The sequence below is a fragment of the Phacochoerus africanus genome, chromosome 2 (assembly GCF_016906955.1).
Source record: "Phacochoerus africanus isolate WHEZ1 chromosome 2, ROS_Pafr_v1, whole genome shotgun sequence".
Lineage (NCBI taxonomy): Eukaryota > Metazoa > Chordata > Mammalia > Artiodactyla > Suidae > Phacochoerus > Phacochoerus africanus.
In genome coordinates this window covers 44950144-44975404 of record NC_062545.1, presented here as the reverse complement: position 1 = coordinate 44975404, position 25261 = coordinate 44950144, and the positions used below count along the sequence as shown (strand labels likewise).

At 37.5% G+C, this 25261-nt stretch overlaps 2 protein-coding genes across 2 annotated transcripts in view; one reads left to right on the top strand and one right to left on the bottom strand.

Moving 5' to 3' along the window:
- The first annotated feature begins 4385 nt into the window (after positions 1-4385).
- Positions 4386-23988, top strand: RSPH4A (radial spoke head component 4A). The gene is made up of 6 exons (XM_047759891.1): positions 4386-5184; positions 9678-9912; positions 16294-17028; positions 18659-18806; positions 22079-22196; positions 23615-23988. Exons 1-6 carry the CDS (start codon positions 4463-4465, stop codon positions 23853-23855), a joined length of 2199 nt encoding a protein of 732 aa, XP_047615847.1. The 5' UTR covers positions 4386-4462; the 3' UTR covers positions 23856-23988.
- ZUP1 (zinc finger containing ubiquitin peptidase 1) overlaps positions 19848-25261 on the bottom strand; it is a 28642-nt gene continuing 23228 nt past the window's right edge. The window contains exon 12 of the transcript XR_007132154.1: positions 19848-20225. The gene's annotated coding sequence lies outside the window, so the exon portion shown is untranslated. The remainder of the gene's footprint in view (positions 20226-25261) is intronic.

Sequence of the window (25261 nt, the reverse complement as noted above, 5' to 3'; positions counted from 1 at the left end):
TAAGTACTCTGAATAATCAAATTGTATCCTATTTTAAAAAACTACTTGCGAGAGTTGCCTCTGTGGAACAGTGTGTTAAGAATCTAACTGCAGTGGTTCAGGTTGCTGTGGAAGCATGGGTGCAATCCCCAACCTAGTGCAGTTTGTTAAAGGATCCAGCATTGCCACAGTTGTGGCTTAGGTTGCAGCTGCTGCTTGGATTTACTCCCTCACCCAGGAACTTCCACATGCTGTAGGTACAGCAAAAAACCCCACAACAAACAAACAAACAAACAAAAAAACCCCACCTACTTGTACTAGCTCTGTAAAGAAAAGTGAAAATATTTCAGAGAATCTTTCCAAATACTAAATTCCAAACAATATTAAGATCTAAATGTATTAACAATAATAACAGTAACCATAACAAATACCACTTATTTGTCTACATGTTTTCTTGAAATTCTTACACAGCCCTTTATAGATGTTAGTCCCACAGTTTTATGGACAAGACCCTTTGCAAAAAAAGAAAGAAAGAGAAAGAAAGCAAGATCGATCTTGGGACAGAAAACCAAAGATGGCAGTGGAGACACAACCAAAATCACCAGATTTGTGCCAGAAAATTAAACAGAAAGCTAGACAACTCTCTGAGTTCATTGGGCTAAAAGCCTTTTTCAGATAATAGATTTAATTCATCCTGTTTTTACATAAATACTCAATAGACTTTTATCCTGTGAACAAACACAAATGCCCCTACCACTCTTCATCCTGAGAAGTGCTAGAATTATCTAAAATGACCATAATGACATGGTAGAGAAAGGTACTGAGCAGGATGAAAAAGCATATCTTTGGCTATTGCCTAGGCAGTGGCACCCATGGCTCTGATTTGGGTTTATGGCCCATTCTGAAGGCTTCTTGACTTGACATGGAGAACATTCCATGAAGATGAGTGTGTCTAGGAGATCTGGTGAAGATGACATGAAAATGAATGTTGAAGGGGATGGGAAAGCCACAGGGACTCTTGTTCCTATGGAAACAGCCATTGAGGCCTTAGATATTGAGCACAGTATAGGTAATTAAGTGAATCAGAGATTACCATACAGCTGTACATGTATCAACTTAATGGGTAGGAAGTGGCTCAGAATTAGAATGTGGCCAGAGATGGACAACTGTGTGAACTAGAAGGCTTTTTATAAAAACCTATTTTGTTGGAGTGTGGTTGGTTTGCAGTGTTGTGTTAATTTCTGCTGTACAGTGAGGTGATTTTGTTATACATATATATTTTAAAAAATCATGTCTTTAATATGAAAAGAGTTCATGACTATAACTATATTTCCTATATTAGCAAAAGCTACTTCAGGTGGTTATTCATTATAAAAGTGTGAAGTGGTTCTCAACTGAAAGTTTGAGGGCCAGGAGCCTATGTACATAAAGAGCTCCCCCAAAATAACTTGGTATCAAGTTGTATATTGATTGCCTGGAAAGGTGTTTCAGGGTAACTTGGTAACTACAAAAGACTCCCTTCAAGAGTTAAAAGGTTATCTTGCCCTAATTTGGGATAAGAATTTGTAACTCATGAGCATTTCTTTAATCACAGAGTAAGATATATTACCACCAGAGAATAACAGGTTCATTTCTAAAGTCTGAGATAATGTGCAGTCTGACTTAGCGAATGTGACAGACTTATAAAATGTCAGAAGTTACTGAGATGCAATATTAGTCCTTTTTGTCTTTTTGTACTCTTCTAGTATTTTTATTCTGCAATGAAATTGGTCATATGACAGTAAAAATAGGAAAGCAAAGAGATTATGAGGTTTATTTTATACCAAGAAAAGATGAATTGATTAAAAATCTGTTCATTTTTTGCCCTCTTGATACTAATACTCAATAACATGGACAAAGACTAATGGTATTGAATGGTGTTGGCTTCCTATATTCAGCAATGGTTTTGCATGTACAGTTGTCATATTAGTTACAACTATGAAAGATAAATAGAGCCAACTATATGTTATCTATAAGAAACCCACTTTAAATATAAAGATAGATATTATAAAGTAAGTGGATGGGCAAAAATATACCATACTAACACTCATTAAAAGAATATAGGAGAAGCTATATTAATTTCAGACCAAGGTGATTTCAGAACAAGGAAAGCTATCAGAGATAAAGAAGTGCATTACTTAATGATAATGGATCAGTTCTCCAAGAAGACATAACAATCCTTAATAGGTACACATCTAAAAACAGAAAGTCAAAATACATGAGGCAAAAACTGATAGAGCTTCAGGGATACATAAATGAATCCACTATTGTAGTTGGAGACTTCAACATGTCTCTAACAGAATGGACAGATCCAGCAAGGAGAAAATCAGTAAGTACATAGTTGAATTCAATAACACTATCAGTAACTGGCCAAAATTGACATCCACAGACCATTTCATCCAACAATAGCAGAATACACATTCTGCTTAAGCTCATATGGAACATTCACCAGGACAGATCACATTCTGGGCCATAACAGCACATAAAAATTACAGGATATAAGAAAATAAACATTAAAATCATACAGTGTAGTCTCTCAGACCACAGTGGAATTAAACTACAAGTCAAGAACAGAAAAATAGCTGGAAAATTTCAAAATATTTTGAAATAAATGAAAACAAAATGCTACTTATTAAAATTTGTGGAATGCAGCAAAGATTAGTACTTCGAGGAAAATTGATACAATTGAATACATATATCAGAAAAGAAGGAAGATCTAAAATCAATCATTTAAATTTCCACTGTAGGACACTACAAAAAGAACAGCAAATTAAATCCAAACTGAGCAAAAAAAGAGAAATAATATAAAATAGATAATAAGAAAAACAATATAAATTAGAGTGGAAATTAAAGAAATTGAAAAAAGAAAACTGGAGTTCCCATTGTGGCTCAGGAGTTCTCATCGTGGCTCGGCAAAAATGAATCTGACTTGTATCCTTGAGGACACAGGTTCGACCCCTGGCCTCGCTCAGTGGATTAAGGAGCTGGCATTGCAATAAGCTGTGGTGTAGGTCGCAGACACAGCTCAGATCCTGCATGGCTGTGACTGTGGTGTAAGGCCAGCAGCTACAGCTCCAATTCAACCCCTATCCCGGAACCTCCATATGCTGCAGGTGCAGCCCTAAAAAAAGACGGAAAAAAAAAAAGAAAACAAAATCAACATAACCAAAAGCTGGTTCTAACAAAAGTTCAATCAATCAATCAATAAGCCTCTCTAGCCAGGTTAGGAAAAAGGAAAAAAAAAAAAAAGAAGATGCAATTACTAAATTGAACATCAAAGATGTAACATCACTAAAGATTCCATTAAAACGATAATAAAAGATAATATGACCTAGTCTATGCTTATAAGCTTGATTATCTAGATAAAATGGACCAATTCCTTAAAAAACACAGTCTGCCAAAGCGCACACGCACACACACACACACACAGATATTAGCATATATATGCAAATCAATAATTAATCTTCAAAAACAGGCCCAGATGGGTGAACTCTACCAAACATTTAAGGAAGAAATTATACCAATTCTCTACAATCCCTTCTAGGAAACAGAAGCTGGTAAAATACTTCCTAATTCATTCTATGAAGCCAGAATTACTCTAGTAACAAAAGCAGAGACAAAGAAAACTATACAAAGAAAACTGTAGACAAATATCCCTCATGAATATAGATGAAAAAATTCTCAAGAAACTATTAGTAAATATCCATTCAGTATTATAAATTATATTATAAATACTTCAATAAAATAAAAGAGAAAAAAATGAAGCTGGCAAGGTAAGTTGGCTAAGAGCTTTGGTCATTATGCTACAAACAATGAGAAGCAAATTTAAGATTACAAGAGTAAACATCTAGATAGAGACTTAGGGTGAAAATAAAGCAGGAATAATAATGGACATCTAATGTTCCTTTCAGATGTCCCTCTCACCTAAAGAGCAGAGATAAATGCTAAGTCTGTTTCTTGTCATTCCTTTCTTCTCTGTGTGTGTACGTGCGCGTGCACGCACACACACACACACACACACACACACACACACAAGCTCTGTAAATGTCCTCCCACAACTGCAGGAATCATTCTCACCACACAGCTTAAATCAAACTATTAGACCCTGAAAATCCTCTCATGGGGTGGAGGTGGAGGCTCCTTGTCTCTGAGCCTGACCAGTTCTCAGGTTTCCAAACATGACTGACGGACTGCAGATTGGATTGGCTGATCTAGTTAGAGGAGCAGAGGCTCTACCAAATCACACAGCTAGGATTTTCATCTTTCTTGGTTTCCTCCCTAGAGTCCTGGCAACAAGTTTGTGTTGTTTCTCTTAGGGGGAGCCCTGCCTGGGGTTGCTATGGAGACAGGACGCTGTGAGACTTGGAGAGCAACTAGGAACTAGGAAATCATCTAACAGACCTAAACAAAGCCACAGCCCTGTGTTGTCTCCTTCCATATCTGCATGCCCCCTTCATCCAGAACTTTTTTCCTCTTGATTCCTCCCATGGAAGACTCAACCCCCCTGAAGCAAGAAAAAGAAAACAGAGAACTTAGGGAAGGAGGGCAACTGTGGGAAGAAATGCTAACAACTTTGTCCCAAGATCCTGAGCCTGGGTTATCTGAGACCCCAAAGTTGGAGCAGGGGATGGAAACTAGATTCCAGCCCAGGAGTAGCCCTTCTGGGAGCCCCCAGTCTGGAGCCAGAACGCCTGTGGATGACCTTGCAGGACCATGTGCGTCATCTCCACCCTCCTCATCTCAGGAGCCCACTTCCATTCCTTCTCCCTCGGCTCTGGCCAGGCAGGACCTAATGGCAACATGGCAGTCAGACAAGACCACTAGTGTGACTTCTGAATATGGGACACCTCACATTGACCATTTGGAACAAACATCTGATAAAGGAAAATCAATTTCTTATCAAACAAGTCATTCAGAGGGAAACACCTTTCAACAATCTCAGCAAACCAAATGTCACCTGTATGGATGGAGGGATGTGAGCTACAACAACTCTAATCAGAAAGAGCTGAGATTTGACATTTATCAGGAAGAAGACTCAAACAGTATCCATGATCTGGAGCAGCCTGAGTCTGGGGCTTCTGAAGTGGCCCCTAGCATGCTTGAGATTGCCATTCAGAATGCCAAGGCTTACCTACTAAAGACCAGCAGCAAGTCAGGCCTAAATCTGTAAGTCTTAGGGAAAATGGGGGCAGGGGGAGAGGGGACAGAGAGAGGGAGGAAATTTTGGCAAGGGAAAGGGGATATGAGTATCTCTGTGTGAGGATGTTTTTCTGAGGGTGAATGGAAATATATCTGAAAAGTCTATATTAGAGAGAGAGTGACTTATTAACTCTTTGGACTCAAAATAAGTCACTGGTGGGAAATTTTCCAGCTTCTTTAAAATCTCTTGGTACACCGGAGTTCCCATCGTGGCTCAGTGGAAACGAATCTGACTAGTATCCATGAGGACACAGGTTCGATCCCTGGCGTCACTCAGTGGGTTAAGGATCCAGCATTGCCATGAGCTGTGGTGTAGGTCACAGATGCGGCTTGGATTCCCTGTTGCTGTGGCTGTGGTGCAGGCCGGCAGCTGCAGCTCTGATTCAACCCCTAGCCTGGGAACCTCCATAAGCTGCAAGTGCAGCCCCCCAACCCCCTACCAAACAAACAAACAAACCTCTTGGTACACAGAAATAAAATCTAGGAATTATGGAATTGGGTTTGAAAGAAATCATAAAGACAGTGAAGTCCAAGCATCTCTCCAAGATCCTTATTAAAAATGACTGCCTATGAAAAATCTAAGCACTCTTGTGCTTGTATGGCATGGTTTGAATCCCCACCCAGGCCAGCATTAGAGTGATAAATTACCCACCTTAACCTGGAACTGTCCTGATTGAACATGGCAAGTTCCATATCCTGAGAAACCTCAGTCCTAGGCAAACCAGGAGAACTAGTCACTAAGTAGGCCACCCATCACATCTCTCTTAAAATGTGATGACCAATGGCCCAGGTATCTTCTGACCATCTCATTATAGCTAAAATTTAGATCTTAAGATTGAGCATAGATTTCTAGATTCCTGCTTTCAGTTACATAATCATATGGTTAACAGAATTTTAGGCCTAGAAGGACTTAAGAAAATATCTAATATGATCCATTTCTTTTTAAATGAGGGGATTAAGTCATGGGAAAATTAATTTACTCGAGGTTTTTCTGTCTCAGAGCAGTCACTGACTGTTCCCTCTTCCTCTGTCACTGTGCTTCAGCCACACAGCCTCTTCAGTTCCCATGCTACTCCCTCTGCTAGACAGGAATCTTCCCTAGGTCTTCCTAAGTCTTTGCCTGGCTGACTTCTCATCTTTTAGAAACTTCCATTGAATTCTATTATAACAGCTTATTTTTTCCTTCATAGGTATTAAGGCCATAATTACATATAGACATATAATTAGACCTAGAATTATAGACTTATATTTAATATCTGACTCTCCCATCAGACTACAGACCTGAGTGTAGGGACTATGTGAGTTTCGTACACCACTATAAACTTATAGCATGGTGCTATCAGCTACTTTTTGAATAAAGAATGGTTTTTTTTGTTTGTTTGTTTGTTTTTTAAGGCTGAGGTTGTGGCACATTGAAGCTCCCAGGCTAGAGGTCAAATTGGAGCTTCAGCTGAAGGCCTATGTCACAGCCACAGCAACGTGGGATCCAAGCCACCTCTGCAATCTATGCCACAGCATTTGGCAATGCATGATCCTCACTTAACCCACTGAGCAAGGCTAGGGATCGAACCCGCATGCTCAGAGAGACTATATTGGGTTCTTAGCCTGCTGAGCCATACTGGGAACTCCAAGGATGAATTAATGAATGGCAGCACAAGAAAAGCAGTCCAGACCTTTTGATTCCAGTTTAGGTCTCATCATAATTTGCCAATATGCCTTCTGATTAATCAGTAAACATTAAATGAATGTCCATTCAATATATAGTATGTAGCAAATGCTTGTAGCTATTACTTGGCTTTTTAAACTATGAGGTATAATTTTAAAGTCTGAAGAAAATGAAACCAATTTATATTTAATGTGAGAAATCTCTACAAAACCCAATATTAACAACTTATAATGTTACTTATAAATTACTCTTTTAAACTATAATTTACTCAAGCTTCAGGGATGTGATTTGCTGCTCAGTAGTAGATTCTACTTGAATTACTGATATAAATTTATTGTCACAATTCCCTGGGTTAAATAACAAGCATGAGTTTATAAACTTTGATAAAATTCTAAAAGAGCTCATTATAAATGCCTGATAGTTCACTAAAAATTTAAAACAAAACTGAATACAAAAAAATAAAACAGGAAATCTTTGTCTACTGAATTGTGTTATAAATGACATTACTTAAATAGCCAAATTTAACTTTCAAATGTTAAGTCTCTGAAATAATAAGTGAATAGCTTCCATAATATTCACTATTATTTTCTTTTCTTTTTTTTTTTCTTTTTGCCATTTCTAGGGCCACTCCCGCGGCATATGGAGGTTCCCAGGCTAGGGGTCTAATCAGAGCTGTAGCTGCCAGCCTACGCCACAGCCACAGCAACGCAGGATCCGAGCCACCTCTGCAACCTACACCATAGCTCACAGCAACGCTGGATCATTAACCCACTGAACAAGGGCAGGGATCGAACCTGAAACCTCATGGTTCCTAGTCTGATTCATCAACCACTGCGCCACGACGGGAACTCCAACTATTATTTTCTAAGTGTTACAGAATAGTTAAAAAAACGACTCTAGAGTAGTAAAGGATGATTTTAATTCCATCTCCTTTATGCAGATCTTATTTGGCAGCCATTAAAGCTATTTTTTATGTCAATTAAAACAATATTTAACTAAAATACAAAATCCGATGTTGGTTTTCACATTGTTGAGTAAAAGTACAGAAAAGACTTACTTCTCTGCCATTCATAACATTTTGTTCATTTATAAAAAAGGCAGTATTTTGGGAAAGAATAATATATTCTTTATACATAATATTTGCCAATTACTTCACATTGGTTGCCTATATAATCTACATTTCTTTATTGGGCATTCCTAAAATCCATTAGATAAATACAGGTATTAAAGAAAAAACAAAAACAAATAGCTAGAATCAATTAACAGAGAGCGGACATTTATTGAGCATCCATTTTGTTTCACTATAATAAAGGAGGAGATATATTAAAACAACAAACAAAAACCGAATTTCAGCCTTGGAAGAAACTACTGCAGTTGCTGAATGGGAAGTACGTAAGGTACACAATTACACAGCAGCCTGTCAGTGATCTCAGAAAGGCCCACTCTACACTGAGGAAAAAATGGTTTCAGGAATGACCTGAGTGGTGAGGTTCTGAGGATGAAGTGGGTTTTAAATCATTTCCTTGAGAGAAACGACATGTATGGGACACAACAAACAAAGGCTCTTGTTCCAACTTAGCAACTATAACATGAGAGGGGTATTTAGTAGGTTTATCTTGCTGGGACAGAAGTTCTAATTGAACTAATCATTAGAAATGAAACTGGAGAGATACAGTGCTTATCCACCAGAGAGACAATTTATGCAAGTGTCCACATTGGACAGAGGAATTTATATTTAGCCTGAGAGCAATTTGACAGGCATTTTCAGCTCTTTAATAGTAAATTCACATTGTAAATCTAGTATTTAATAAAGCACATCCTGGAGTTCCCGTCGTGGCTCAGTGGTTAATGAACCTGACTAGTATCCATGAGGACCCAGGTTCTATCCCTGGCCTTGCTCAGTGGGTTAAGGATCCTGCATATCAGTGAGCTGTGGTGTACGTCACAGACGCAGCTCAGATCCCATGTGACTGCAGCTGTAGTGTAGGCCGGGAGCTGCAGCTCCAATCGTACCCCTAGCCTGGGAACCTCCATATGCTGTGGCTGCAGCCCTAAAAAGACAATAAATAAATAAGTAAAAATTTAAAAAAGCACATCCTAAGCACTTAGGTTTAAAAACCTAAGGAATTAATGACAAGTTACAGGATAATTAATGCATCAATAGAGAGGTTAAAAGTAGTTTCACTAATTCAGTTATGAAATAAAAAGCTATAGAAGTGTTTTTAATAGAAGAGAACAAAAAATATTAGAGTGTATCACATTTTAATAAAGGTTAGTGACATCTGCGGACACATTTTTTTCCATTGTGTCTGTGGGTGGGGGAGAGTTACAATATGAAATGTATTTTTTATAGGTCTAAAAACACTGAAGTACGTAATTGGATTAGGAAATGGGAAGGAAAATGATAGATTTTAAAAGAGTCAACTGGATTTAGAAATCAAACAATTTAATAAGGGGAGAGGAAGGGGGATGGTAAAAAAAGGAAAAAATAAGTTTAGTCACTTTTAAATATATAAAGATTTCAATCTGAAATGTGAAAATGTACCCAATATAGAATATATAGCTTGCTGTATTATCTTTTTCTTTAATAAGTTAAATATGCATATAATATTGAAGGCATTTCTAAATCAATTCTAAGATAAGCTCTTCCTGGCAGTGGTAGAAGTTTTTCCACTGAAAATCTCTATAGCTTCCAGTTGTTAAAGGTTTCCTAAAAACCCACTGAAAATGCATAAAATGTCTCTTCAGATGCTTTTGACAGGGATATTATCTGTAATTTTCTCTTTTGGGGTAGATATGATCATCTTTCCGAAATGCTGACCAATGTCTTAGATAAGCGTCCTGAAAATGCTGTGGACATCATTGAAAATATCAGCCAAGATGTGAAGATGGAACACTTCAGTAAAAAATTGGATACACTCCAAAATGAGAATGAGATGCTTCCAACCTATGAAATAGCAGAGAAGCAAAAAGCTCTTTTTCTCCAGGGAAATTTAGAAGGAGCTGACCAAGAACTGGAAGATGAAATAGTAAGTCAGTCCTATAATTTGTATAGGTTAATCTTGGGGTTTTATTTGAGATGAGTGGGGTGTAGTTTTAAATTCATACCCAGTGCCTGTTATAGCTTACTAAAACTATTTGCCACTTCATTTCCCACCACTCATCCACTCATTCCCTTGTTTAGAGTTTTTTATATTTTCACATTGTATTTTAGTCTTTCACAGGCTTAGCTGTTAATTATATGTGAGGTTAACCTCCTTGATATCAGAGAAAATGGCTTTCTCATCCTTTATATTCTCCAAAGTGCCTGGTACAGAACTGCCTGTATAGCTGTTTCTTACTAAATATTTGCTGAATGAGTTGATGTGTCACATAATTAAAAATTAGGTTTTAATCAAGTTTTCCCCTTCAATTTACTGGAGAAATAAAAAGAACTTCTAATGTCATTTGCATTCTCTTCCAAGGCTACTTCTTCATATTGTGTCTTGAGAGTATGTATATTATGTTAATAGGAAGAGGAAAGAAATAAACTATTTCTCCTAATCCCCATATAGAAATTGCTGAAAATATTTACAGAGAACATTGGTGACAGAGATAAAAAGCCATCATTAGAGAACAAAATCGGCTGTATTATTGAAATGTTAGCTCCAAAGACTTCAAATTAGCATCCACTATTGTCTCCTAAATGCCTGTGTATTTGCAATTTATACTACGAGGAATTTATACTATCCATCTACTGACCTTCCATGTTCTGTTACCATCAGACTATTTAAAATCTGTCTATGTACTTGCCAGTTTGATGTTAGGCATAAGATATTTTCAGAATAGGACATAGAATTCAGTCAGGGAAAGATAGGAGGGTAGGGAGGCAGAGATACCCCCTTTGCACAGGAGGCATCTAGAGCCTTTGTAGGACCCAAACGGACACAGTGAGATACAGAATACTCAGAAGGAACAGTTGCCAAAGACATTTTCTGACATCTGACACTGGCTGACTTTTTCTGAAAAGATATCTTATTCCAAACATTTGGTTATGTAGCCACATACAGTATTGAAAAGCCTGAGGGCAAACAGCATGTAGGACTCAGATGGCAGACACTCTTATGCACAAATTCATCAAAGAAAGCTTAGACTCCAGTATGAGAATAGGGCACTGGACCATCTATAGGCACAGCATTACAACTAGGAATCTGCATCCTTACGAGATAAGAATACAAATAAGTTGTTTTGATCCTGGAACCTGAGCCTCTTAACCAGATTCCATCAGTTTTTCCTAATAAATAGTAGGATTGGCTTTAGAGCAAGAATGAACCAAATCATTAGATGCAGATGAAAAACTCTACCTCAGAGAGTAGGAAGATGAAGGAAGAGGAAGACAGGTGCCTCTTGGAATCACTGAGTTATGAGTTTTGTGGAAAACTCTGTCCCAGATTTATGTTTATAGTGTTAATATTTCTACTCGTCTTTGACCACACCAGAATTCCTGTTCTTTGTCTTCAGCATTCATGTATTCCTTCACCCATTGATTTGCAAACACTGTGACCACCTATTGCATGTGAGGCACTGAGACATACACATGAAAAGACTTTCCTGACTTTAAGTTGGTTGTAGTTCAGTGAAATAGGTAAAAAAGATCACAACTATTTGATTACTGCAATAATACAGATATATTGGAAAAAAACAGGGTCTTTGGATATATTTTTTTCAATATAAATTTGAATCCTAGCTCAACCACTTACTCCCTGTGTGACTAAGTGGCTAAACCTTTCCAAGCCTCAGGGATAATCACATGGCAACAACCAGAGGGGTAGAGGTAAGGATCTGGCACATTCTAGGAATTTAATGCATTGGGGCAGTTATTATTATATTGTTTTGACAAGCTATGAGACAAAATGAAGTCACAAACTCTGCTATTAGGAACTGGGCAAGGCTTTGTAATGGCAGTGATCTTTCATTTGGATCATGAAGGATAAGCAGAAGTTCACTAGGTGAAGATGATAAGGAATAAAATTCTGGGCAAAAAGTACAATAAAATGTCAGGAAAGGTTATTTGGCATTTGGGAAACTGACTCAGATTTGAGGCTTTAAAGGCAGACTGCTGGGAGTTCCCATCATGGTGCAGTGGAAACAAATCCAGCTAGGAACCATGAGGTTGCAGGGTTCGATCCCTGGCCTGGTTCAGTGGGTTAAGGATCCGGTGTTGCCGTGAGCTGTGGTATAGGTCACAGACGCGGCTCCGATATGGCATTGCTGTGGCTGTGGCATAAGCCAGCAGCTATAGTTTCGATTCGACCCCTAGCCTGGGAACATCCACATGCTGTGGGTGCGGCCCTAAAAAGAAAAAAAAAAAAAAGGTAGACTTCATGGATAAGAAATTTCTCTCGCATATGATGGGAAGTTAATAGAGGCTTTTAACAAAGCATGGTCTGACTTATGGTTTAGGAAGATAACTCTGGTGGTAACATGGAGGAGAATGAAAAAAGAAAGGTTAGAACAGGGACTAGGAGGAGAGCATAGAAGCCTTCTGTAATAGAACAAGTAGTCAGGGTGGAGACTAGTGTGACAGAAATGAATGGGAAAGGAAGGAATAATGCCGACAGCTTGTTAGGTGGTAGAATCAATAGGACTCTAAATATGAGAGTCAAGGGAGTCGGAGCAAGGATGACTGAACTTTCTTGTTCAGGAAACTGAGTGATGGTGATGTCTTTGGCGAAGTTAGGGTATATACAAAAAAGAAGAGTTTGAGAGGAATATGAATTAAATATTCATTTGAAGTATATGTAGATTAGTCAGATTGAAAGTTCTCATAGTTGGCTAGGAATAAGAGTGTGAAACTTAGGAGAAAAGTCAGAGAGGTAGGCTTTAAAACCTACATTATCACTTGGGGTAGTGCAGGAAAAATCTTCCAAGCATAAAGTGCTGAGTGAGAAGATGACTGAAATTTTGAGGATACCAATATTTAGGCCTCATTTAAGGAAAAAGAATCAATTTAAAAGACTAGGAAATAATAACAGAGGACACAGAAGGATCAAGAGAGACTGGTGCAATAGATCGCAAGGAAAGAGTCTTCAATCAGGTATCAAAGAGATGAGGATTGAAAAGTGTCATTATGCTTATTTTGACACCCAGTTTAATTTTCAATCCAAATTATAATATACATAAGAACAGATCATCTGTAAGAATAGCCAAGTGCTCATAATTTTTCAGTCTAAAGGCTGTTCTGCCAAGTTAGCCCTAGCTCAGTTAATGTTACTTTTACTTTCTCAAAAATGTTTTTCTAGAGTTCACTTGAGACTCTATTTTGATTTTCCTATATTTCTTTTTTGGAATTGTTTCTGATTTCCTTATTTTAAATGCAAAAATTACTTAGCGTAAGTAGGAGCAAGCATCTAACTAAATCATGTCTTCAAATGTAGTCATGCCTGAGCACTTATTATACATTCTTTTTATTAATTATGTATATTATTCTATATAAAGGATATCATATTGATTTTTATTTATCCTATTACCATATCTATATTATATTATTTAGTAAATATCAATAATATAAAACATAAAAACATTATAAACGTATATGTAAAATTTTTAAAAAACATGTGGGTAGGCAGGTTTTGCTATATTTTATTATTGCAGGATAGTAAAGGGGCCATTTAAATTCTCTTATAAAGAGATGATGTTGGACTTCTACCATTCATAGTGGTTATGAAATCATTTCTACTTAAAATACACACATACAAAAAGATAGCTAATATATTGAGTGTAAGACACAGTGCTGAAAGTTACACTTACAAGTAATGGGAGAAAATTGAAATTCAGAAATTAACAGAATATGATCTAAATCTTGAAAGAAATGTCAAAGAAGTGGTGGGAGGGAGTTCCGGTCTTGGTGCAGCAGAAACGAATCCGACTACAAACAATGAGGTTGAGGGTTTGATCCCTCTCCTCACTCAATAGGTTAAGGATCTGGCGTTGCCATGAGCTGTGGTGTAGGTCGCAGACACGGCTCATTGCTGTGGCTCTGATGTAGGCCGGTAGCAACAGCTCCCATTAGACCCCTAACCTGAGAACCTCCATATGCTTTGGGTGCAGCCCTAAAAAGACAAAAGACAAAAAAAAAAAAAAAAGAAGTAGTGGGAAAAAAGTAGAGCTAATAGCAAGATGTTTAAAAAGGAAAAGAGAAGTAAGCAAGAAGTAAGCAGTTCTGCCTTATTTTTTATTTTACTTAATAAATTTTATATTTGTGGATATCACCTTTTAGAGAACTTACAGTGAACAGGATATAAAACACGATCTAACTGCCAATGGAAATTCACATGTTAAATTGTGGTAAAAGCTAGAAAATTAGAATTGATTGTAAGGTAGTCTTTTCCTTTTAACTTTAGAAAGTAAAGAACTAATTGTTGAGAAAGTGAATAAGATTCTAAAATATCACTACAGAAAGGCTTGGGGTTTTTTTTAATTGAAGTATAGTTGATTTACAATGTTATGTTAGTTTCAGGTGTAGAGCAAGGTGGTTCAGTTATATATATATATACATATATATATATATATATATATATATATACATACATTTGTATATGTATTTTTCAGATCATTTTCCATGATAGTTTTATCATAAGATATTGATGTACTCCCCTATGTTATATAGTAAATCCTTGCTGCTTATCTATTTTATGTGTAATAGTTTATTTCTGTTAATCCCATATTCCTAATTTACCCCCATTTTCCCATTGGTAGCCATAAGTTTCTCTTCTGTGTCTGAGTCTGCTTTCTGTTTTTTATATTGATTCATTTGCATTATTTTTAAAATTCTACTTATAAGTGATATATAGTATTTGTCTTTCTCTGTGTTTGGTATGATTCTCTAGGTCAACTCATGTTGCTGCAAATAGCAATATTTCATTCTTTTTTATGGCTGAGTATTCCATTGTGTATCTGTATATGTGTATATGTATATATATACACACACCACATCTTCTTAAATTAATTGCCTGTTGATGGGGACTTGGGTTTATTTCCATGTCTTGACTAATGTAAATAGTGCTTTTATGAACATTGGGGAGCATGCATCTTTTCAAATTAGTGTTTTTGCTTCTTCAGATACACACCCAGGCATGGAATTGATGGATCATATGGTGGCACTATTTGTTTTTTTAAGGAAACTCCATACTGTTTTCAATAATGGCTGTACCCAATATATATTCACACCAACAGTGTAGGAGAGTTCTGTTTTCTCCACACCCTCTCCAGCATTTATTTGTAGATTTTTTGATGACAGCCCTTCCAACCAGGGTGAGATGATACCTACTGAGGTTCTGACTTGCATTCTCTGATAATTAGCAATGTTGAGCATCTTTTCACGTGCCTGATGGCCATCTGTATGCCTTAGGAGAATTGTCTGTTAAGGTCTTCTGACCATTTTTTGATTGAGTTTTTTTTTTTTTGATATTGAATTGTATGAGTTGTTTGTATATTTTTGGAAATTAACGCCCTGTGGCAGCATCATTTGCAAATATTTTGTCCCATTTTGTAAGTTGTCTTTTTGTTTTGTTGATGATCTCCTTTGCTGCGCAAAACCGTTCAAGTTTGATTAGGTCCCAGTTGTTTATTTTGCTTTTACTTCTTTTGTCTTAGGATACTGATCTAAGAAAACATCGCTACAATTGTTTCATGGTGTTGCAACTTATATTTACCTCTTTAAGACATTTTGAGTTTATTTTTGTATAAAGTGTGAGGGAATGTTCTAATTTCATTGGTTTACATGTAACTGTCCAGCTTTCTCAATACCACTTGCTTAAGAGACTGTCTTTTCTCTGCTGTATATTCTTGCTTCCTTTGACCACAGGTGTGTAAGTTTATTTCTGGGGCTCTCCATTCTGTTCCATTGATCTAAATATACCTATTTCTGTTCCATGCTGTCTTTTTTTTTTTTTTTTTTTTAATGGCCTCATCTATAGTGTATGGAAGTTCCTGGGCTAGGGGTCAAATTGGAGCTACAGCTGAAGCCTGCATCACAGTCACAGCAACACTGGATCCAAGCCACATCTGCAACCCACACTGCAGCTTGTGCAACGCCAGATCCTCAACTCACTGAGCGATGCCAGGGATCCTCAGAGAGACAGTGTCAGGTTCTTAATCTGCTGAGCCACAATGGGAACTCCTACCATGCTGTTTTGATTGCTGCAGCTTTGTAGTATTATCTGCAGTCTGAGAGGGTTATGCCTCCAGCTTTGTTCTCTTCCCTAGGATTGCTCTGGCAATTCTGGGTCTTTTGTATTTCCATAAAATTTTAGAATTGTTCTAGTTCTATGAAAAATGTCGTGGGTTTTTTGATAGGGATCATGTTAACTATGTAGATTGCAAACAATTCTCTTATGGATAAAATATTAACCAAGCACTTGTATTCCCAGGCAGAACACTCTCTTCCAAATGTAATGGAGTCAGCTTTTTATTTTGAACAAGCTGGAGTTGGTTTGGGCACGGATGAGACTTACCGCATATTTCTTGCCCTTAAGCAGCTTACTGACACCCACCCAATCCAAAAATGTCGTTTCTGGGGCAAGATCTTAGGTCTGGAAGTGAACTATATTGTAGCTGAAGTGGAATTTCGTGAGGGAGAAGATGAAGAAGAGGTGGAAGAGGAAGATGCACCTGAAGAGAGGGACAATGGAGAGCATGAAGCTGATGAAGATGATGAAGATGAATTACCAAGGTCCTTTTACAAGGCCCCACAGGCTATTCCAAAAGAGGAAAGCAGAACAGGTGCCAACAAATATGCCTATTTTGTTTGCAATGAACCAGGAAGACCATGGGTGAAGTTACCAGCAGTTACACCTGCACAAATTGTTATTGCAAGAAAAATCAAGAAATTTTTCACTGGGCGACTGGATGCCCCCATCATAAGCTACCCACCCTTCCCAGGAAACGAGAGTAATTACTTACGAGCACAAATTGCCAGAATTTCAGCAGGGACTCATGTCAGCCCTCTAGGATTCTATCATTTTGGTGAAGAAGAAGAGGAGGAAGAAATAGAATGTGGGAGAGATAGCTATGAAGAAAACCCTGATTTTGAAGGCATCCAAGTGATTGATCTAGTGGAATCCCTCTCCAACTGGGTTCATCACATACAACATATACTCCCTCAGGTAGGGGCTTTGCAATTCTCAATCTACCAGCCAGTCTGCAAATATTGATTAAATTCTGTCTACAATGAACATAATATATATAAGACAAACTTCAGACTCTAGATAAAGAAAGAAACCATTAAAAAAATCTAGTGAAAACACTCAGTACTATATAATTTCCAAGTAGTATAGACCTGGGATCTTCAAACAGGTTAATTTCCAAATGGAAACAAAATAAATATTTCTGTAGTCCCCATCTTGATGCAGCGGAAACAAATCCAACTAGGAACCATGAGGTTATGGGTTCAATCCCTGGCCTCACTCAGTGGGTTAAGGACCCAGCGTTGCCATGAGCTGTGGTGTAGGTCACAGATATGGCTTGGATCTGGCGTTGCTGTGGCTCTGGTGTAGGCTGGCAGCTATAGCTTTGATTAGACCCCTAGCCTAGGAACCTCCATATGCCGTGAGTGTGGCCCTAAAAAAGCAAACAAAATAAAAAAATAAAATAAGTATTTCTATGGAGCATTTGACAAAATTATGTAAGGATTTATACTAGGTCTGGGGCAAAATTATTTCTATATGTTAAATATAGATGAGTACATTAATTTTGGGAAAGTTCAAATATTCTATTTATATAATACAAGGAATTTTTTTTTAGCAATTAAGATTAAAGATTCTAACAAAAACAAGAAAACAGTGTTATACAGCAGCTATACAGAACCTTTTCTGCCAGTGTTCTTAACAGCACTTTATATATATTATCTCATTTAAAACTTACAACTGGGGGAGTTCCTGTAGTGGCGCAGCGGAAACAAATCTGACTAGGAACCATGAGGTGGCGGGTTTGATCCCTGGCCTCCCTCAGTGGGTTAAGGATCTGGCATTGCCGTGAGCTGTGGTGTATGTCACAGACACAGTTTGGATCTGGCGTTGCTGTGGCTGTGGTGTAGCTACGATTCGACCCCAAGCCTGGGAATCTCCACATGCCACAGGTGCGGCCCTAAAAAGACAAAAAACAAAAACAAAAAACCTCACAACTGTATGAAAGACTAGTATCCTTATTTGACAGATGAGGAAATTAAGATAGAGAATTTAGGAAATATCACAAGGGGAATATAGCTAATAAGCAACAGGGTCAAATATGAATGGGCAGAATGGATCCAGGGTCCATACTCCTAATCAGTCTGTTGTTACTATTTTACTGTCTCATTTGCAAGTAGAGAATTTTCATTATACTTTGATATACCTAAGATATACTCCATATATCTCTAGACGAGAGTTGAGAAATTATAACCCCAACTCCATACCTAATCTTATCATATTTTTGTTGTTAATGATAATAACAGTAACTTACCTCTTTCATATAAATTAGTGAAATGCATTATTACCTTTTTCACTAAGGTTCTGATAATTTTAATACATAAGTGTTCTGTAACTTCAAGAAGGTGGCAAATTCTTGAAATAAATAGTACAATCTTTTGCTTGAAATAATGTAAATCAGAACAGCATTTGGTAAATATATATTAAATGAATGAATGATCAATATCCCACACAGTGGGATGTCATGCAGATAACTACTTCAATCCAAAGGAATATTCTCATATTTTAAGGTCTTCATTAGATTGCTAAATCTTGCAATATTTATACCCAGGGTCGCTGTAATTGGTTCAACCCCATACCAAAAAGTGAGGAGGAAGAAGAAGAAGATGAAGAAGAAAAGGAAGAAAAAGGAGAAGAGCCTGACTATATAGAACAGGAAGTGGGACCTCCTCTCTTGACACCAATCTCTGAAGATTTAGGTAATTTTATATACACTATATGTGTGTATGTGTGTGTGTATACATATATATATACACACACATATATGTAGGCATACATAAGTATGTACATATGTATATATAAGCATACCTTGGAGATACTATGGGATACATTCCAGACTACTGCACTAAAGTGAATATTGCAATAAAGTGAGTCATAAAAAATTTTTTGTTTCCTAGTGCATAGAAAAGTTGTGTTTACACTCTACTGTAGTCAAGTGTGCAAATAACATGTGTAAAAAAAAAACCCAATGTGTATAACTTAATTAAAAAATTCTTAGGGGGGTGGGGAGTACCTGCTGTGGCTCAGTGGTAACAAACCCAACTAGTATTCATGAGAATGCAGGTTCAATCCCTGGCTTCGCTCAGTGGGTTAAGGATCTGGTGTTGCCATGAGCTGTGGTGTAGGTCGCAGATGTGGCTTGGATCCCACGTTGGTATGGCTGTGGTGCAGGCTGGCAGCTGCAACTCCGTCTCAATCTGGGAACTTCCACATGCTGCAGATGAGGCCCTAAAAAAAAAAAAATTAGTGGTGGGGATGAGAGAATTAGGTGAAGGAGATTAGTAAGGAGGTTCAAACTTGTACTAACAAAATAAATGAGTCACAGCTATGAAATGTATAATGTGGGGAATATAGACCAAATAAGGTAAGATCTTTGTGTGGTGACATATAAAGTGACTGAACTTATCATGGTGATCATTTTGAGATGTATAGAAAAAATCATTATGTTGTGTAATATAGTGTTGCAAGTCAATTATAGTTCCAAAAAAACAAGCAAATACACAAATGTATAGAAAAGGAGATCACACTGGAAGAAAAAATAGTGTTGCTAAAAAACTCTAACCATCATCTGAGCCTGCAGTGAGTCATAATCTTTTTGCTGATGAGGTTCTTGTCTCTATGTCAGTGGCTGCTGACTGATCTGATCAGGGTGGTGCTTAGTGAAGGCTGTGATTTAAAATAAAGTTTACCACATCACTTGACTCTTCCTTTCAGAAACAATTTCTCAGTAGCATGTAAAGTTGTTTGACAGCATTTTACTCATAGCATAACTTTCAAAATTGGAGTCCATCTTCTCAAACTCAGCCACTGCCTTATCAACTAAATTTATATCACATTCTAAATCCTTTAAACCATTTTCACAGCATCTTCACCAGGAGTGGGTTCCATGTTAAGAAACCACTTTCTCTGCTCATCCAAAGGAAGCAACTCTTCATCCACTGAAGGTTTATCATGAGACTGCAGCAATTCAGTCACATCTTCAGGCACCATTTCTAATTATAGTTCTCAAAGTCATCCATGAGAGTTGGAATCACCTTCTTCCAAACTCTGGTTAATGTTGATATCTTGACCACGTCCCATGAATCATGCCATGTAGAATGGTGAATCTCTTCCAAAACCTGAGAGAAAACCTCTTTTGTCTTTTTAAAATTTTTGTTAAATACTCTCATTTAATTATTTTTTCTTCCAGTTTTATTAAGATATAATTGACATACTATATAAGTTTAAGGTGCCCAGCATAATTATGTAATTATATACACCATGAAATGATTATCACAGTAAGTTTAGTGACCACCTAGCATCTCATATAAAAAACAAAAATATTTCCTCGTAATGACAATCCTTAGGATTTACACTAGTCACAATTTTCATATATAACATACTTTAGCATTAATTATGTTGTACTTGACAGCTCCAGTACTTACAACTGGAAGCTTGTGTCTTTTGACTACCTTCCTTCAATTTCAATTCCCCCTTCCCTAACCCACTATCTCTAGTAATCCATTTATGGAATTAAGTTCTCTATTTTACATGGGCATGGTTTGGGGTGCCCCAAAACAATTAAACATTAAATATTAGCATTAAAGATCACTGATCACAGATCACCATAACAAATATAATAAAGAAAAAGTTTGAAATACTGCAAGAATTACCAAACTGTGACCCAGAGACAGGAACAAGCAAACGCTATTGGAAAAATGGTGTCAACAGACTTGCTTGACACAAGGTTGCCACAAAACTTGAATTTGTAAAATAACTCAGTGTCTGTGAGGCACAATAAAAATATGACTGTACCATGAATATATATGATATTTTATATATATATATACACATATACACATACAATATTAAGTGTATATATACACAGGTATCTCCTGCTTTTGCAAAGGTTGCCTTACACCACTTTGCTTTTATGAATTACCTACTTTAGGACCTATTAGTACCTTTTTTTTTTTTTTTAAAAAGGGAAAATCCTCTTTTATAGAAATCCAAAGAGGATTTTCCCTTTTACAAAAAAAAAAAAGGCAAAAGCAAAAAGTGTCCAGCACTTGTTTTGCACCAAGCAGCTGGAGGTAGCACATGCTCTAAGCTGTCAGAGGGGCACACCTCCAAGTTTATTCCCCAGAAACTACACAGCGTCAAGTAGCTTTGGACTGTGTCTATCAGCATCTGTGCTTTATCATTTCAATTTATTTTGTGCATCTATTAGCAAGATGTATCCTAAGGTAACTGCTTCTTCACTCTGTCATTTAGGCTTACAAACGATTTCATAGGAATGCTCTACTTTAGCATGGGAAACTCGCGCGCACGCACGCACGCGCGCGCACACACACACACACGCGCGCGCGCGCACACACACACAGTAAATGGTGGGAATAAAGACTAATGTAGCTAGCCCCTTCAAGAACTTTCTAGGACAGAGGCTGCAGGAGTGCGATGGAGAAAGGAAACATAAATTGTCTGTAGCTCTTACTGGAAATGCTGACAGTTATCTTTTGTATCATTCTTATTTTACATTCTACAGAGTAAAATATTGTAAGGTACTGTTTTGGAGTTTTTTGTTTTTATTTTTTCCTAGTCTATTATTTTTCTCATATTCTTTTTTCTTCCTCTTCAGTTTTGGAGGTTTCATGCTTGTAACCCTAGCTCTCTTTCAAATATTTTTCCCTCCACAACATAGGCTTCCTCTCCCTTAGTGAAACTTACTATGTTGTACAAATGTACACATATACATAAAGACACAATTATAAAACTTATTTTCTGTTTACAAATACACACATATACATACACCTTTTTCAAATTTCATTGTTCCAGAAGGTTCATATAATACCCTCCTGATTTTATATTAAGCTATTGATGTTTTAACTTTTCTATGTCAAGTTGTATATGTGTTAAGATATATAATCTGTTACACAGTATATGCTTGTCTATTTAGGAGTTAAGTCTATTTAAATTTCTCTTTGGTTTGTAGAGATCCAAAATATACCGCCTTGGACAACACGGTTATCCTCAAATCTAATTCCTCAATATGCTATTGCAGTCCTTAGATCCAACCTTTGGCCTGGAGCATATGCCTTTTCCAATGGCAAGTAAGTATGTGACAACTTACAAGGCCATTTTTCTGATCATTTAACTTCTGGAAATTATAAGCTATCACTGGAATGTTACTACTGTTTTAACTCTTCTTTGGCATGTTAAGTGTGTATGGCATAAGATTTATTCAAACAACATCTGTCTTATACAACAAAGCATCAAAATTTATAACATTTGAGTGACTCAGACTTCTGCCTTTTCATCTGAATTATCCAATTAATGGAGCTAAGGTATGCTTTTTCTTCTATGATTGAGTAATTGACATTCATTTATTGGAGGTCATTCTAAGTAGTGTTTAATTAGTTTAAATCTCATTTTGGTTGTATATCTGAGTTAAAGATAATTTAAAATATATATTAAGCTTTCAAGATAATTAGGATCAAGAGGGTGGTAAATGTCTTTTTATTTCTCATTGAGAGTATACAGTTCCATTTGTCTTAGGCTTCCATTTCTTTCTTTGGGTCATAAGCTCGATCAAACTGGTGAGAGCTGGGCAGTCAAATGTCAGATTAGCCATTAAAGTAACAAGCCAAAAATGGAAGTGTTGAGCCTTTCATCACTTGTTGTGATGATGGTATAAGAAGAGATTCCCCCCTTTCCCATTTGCCCATGGAATAGCACACTGAGGAGGGTCAGGTGGGTCACCACAGTTGTGGCGGTCATCTCACTGACAAGGAAGTCCCCGACATAAGGATCTTGCAGTTTTATGGGCCTGGGGGACAGCGGAAGGTAGGGAGGGGACAAGTACTAGGTAAGGAGTCAAGAGTGGGAAAAAGTGTCTGTAAGGTTTCCCCTTTTCTCATTCAACCCCCATAAGGAGGCCTTGGCAGAGGGGCCTGAAGGTCTCTGCTGAAGACCTCAGATGAAGGAACCTGAGCCAGGAACACAAATGTGTGAAGTGTATGACAGGCCAGAGGGCGAGAGTCCCTGCCCACCCCTCCCCTTAGACTGCAGTGCCCTGGCTGCATGCCAAGTCTGGTGTGGAGAGGGCAGTTTTCCCTGTGAGGCTGACACCCTAAAGGTTTTCTCATCCTCCAAGTTGGGCCTTAAAAAAAAATCACCCATAGGCCAGCAACTTCTTCATTCTAACTCTAAGGGAGGTGAGAATTTTTAACTTAGTTGTTTTTTTTTTTCTGAAAATAATTAAAAGATGAAAGGCTGTGGTCCAGGTGTAGGGTACATTTTGACAGGGTCTGGCCCCAGGGTCTTCTTAACTAGCTTTTGATCATAGTAATTCCCTGTGGTGGAGGAATCACTTAGGGATATTTTACCTCTAATGCATTTTAAATGAACTTTTTTTAACACTGTGGGACTAAGATACTCTAAATACTTTATCCTTACAGGAAAGAAGGATCAACTTTTCTTACTGAAAAATTATATATAACGGTCTACTTTTTTTTTTTTTAACTTCTAGAAAGTTTGAAAACCTCTACATAGGGTGGGGTCATAAATACAGTCCAGACAGCTATACACCTCCAGTTCCACCACCAGTTTATCAAGAGTATCCTAGTGGACCAGAAATTACAGAAATGGAAGACCCTAGTGTGGAAGAGGAGCAGGCTTTCAGGGCTGCACAAGAAGTAGCTGTAAACCTGACCGAAGAAAACGAAGAAACTGAGGAGGATGAAGATGAGGAAGATGATTATGACCAATAAAAATAAAATTAGTTCAGTCTTATGTGGGAGACTGATATACACAACATCTTATTTGAAAGTGATTTTATATACATACATGTGACAACTATTCATGTACAAAATACCATTCCTTGAACATAAAATTTGAATTTCATATGTGGAACTGTTAATATGTGCTTTAAGAAAGATGCTCAATGGGAGTTCTCTGGTGGCTCAGCAAGTTAAGGATCTGTCATTGCCACTGCAGTGGTAGGGGTTTGATCCCTGGCCTTTTGCAGGCCTCAGGTGTGCCCCCCTGTCCCCAAATCAAAGAACAACAACAACAAAAAAAACCCAAAAATGATGCTCAATTGATTTTGCAGAGGCTAAATGACACTGTTTTACATTACTATTCTTATGGCTACAGCTAATGGGATATGTGCTTCGGTGTTTTCATTTTTTTTTAAGCCTCAGGTTTAATTTCTTTTTTTCCTTTTTTCTTTTTGACCATGCCGCAGCATGCAGAAGTTCCAGGTTCAGAGATCGAATATGCACCAGAGTAGTGACCAGAGCCACAGCACTGACAACGCCAGATCCTTAACCTGCTAGGCCACCGTGGAACTCCTAACATGGCAAGCCCGGAAATACATACTTGCTAACTCACAAAAGCTTCCTGGGAACTTCAATATTTTTTGAGTGTCAAGGAATACTGAAGCCAAAAATACGGAAAATAACTAAATTAGAGCATGTATTCTTTTTTTTTTTTTTGTCTTTTTGCCTTTTCTGGGGCCGCACCCGCGGCATATGGAGGTTCCCAGGCTAGGGGTCCATTCAGAGCTGTAGCCACCGGCCTACGCCAGAGCCACAGCAACGTGGGATCTGAACCACATCTGCAACCTACACCACAGCTCACGCCGGATCCTTAACCCACTGAGCAAGGTCAGGGACCAAACCCGCAACCTCATGGTTCCTAGTCGGATTCGTTAACCACTGAGCCACGACGGGAACTCCTAGAGCATGTATTCTTAAATGATCTGTAATATAGTGTATACTATGGTGTGTGTGTGTATATGTGTGTGTGTGTATATATATCTCCTCCCTCACCCTGGGGAAATGGTATATAATTCCACCACCTGCTCAAAAGACTGTGGAAAAAATTCAAATTTTTTAACTCTTCTACTTGTTACTTCTCAAAGAAACTTCTCAATGTAACTCTTTCATCCTATAGAAGTTGGCTTTATCTAATTTGGGGAAAAGCGATTTGCATAGAGATGGCTAGCTGGGATATCCAGACTTTTCCATCACTGCTTTTCTGAAGCTAGTTATTTCCGTTCACCAAAAAAAGTATTTTTAAGCCCAATATGTGCCCACTCTGAGGCTACTGTTAAAAATTAGACATTGCTTTTGAAATCTTAAGAGCTTACATTCAAAGAGGGAAGTATAAAAAG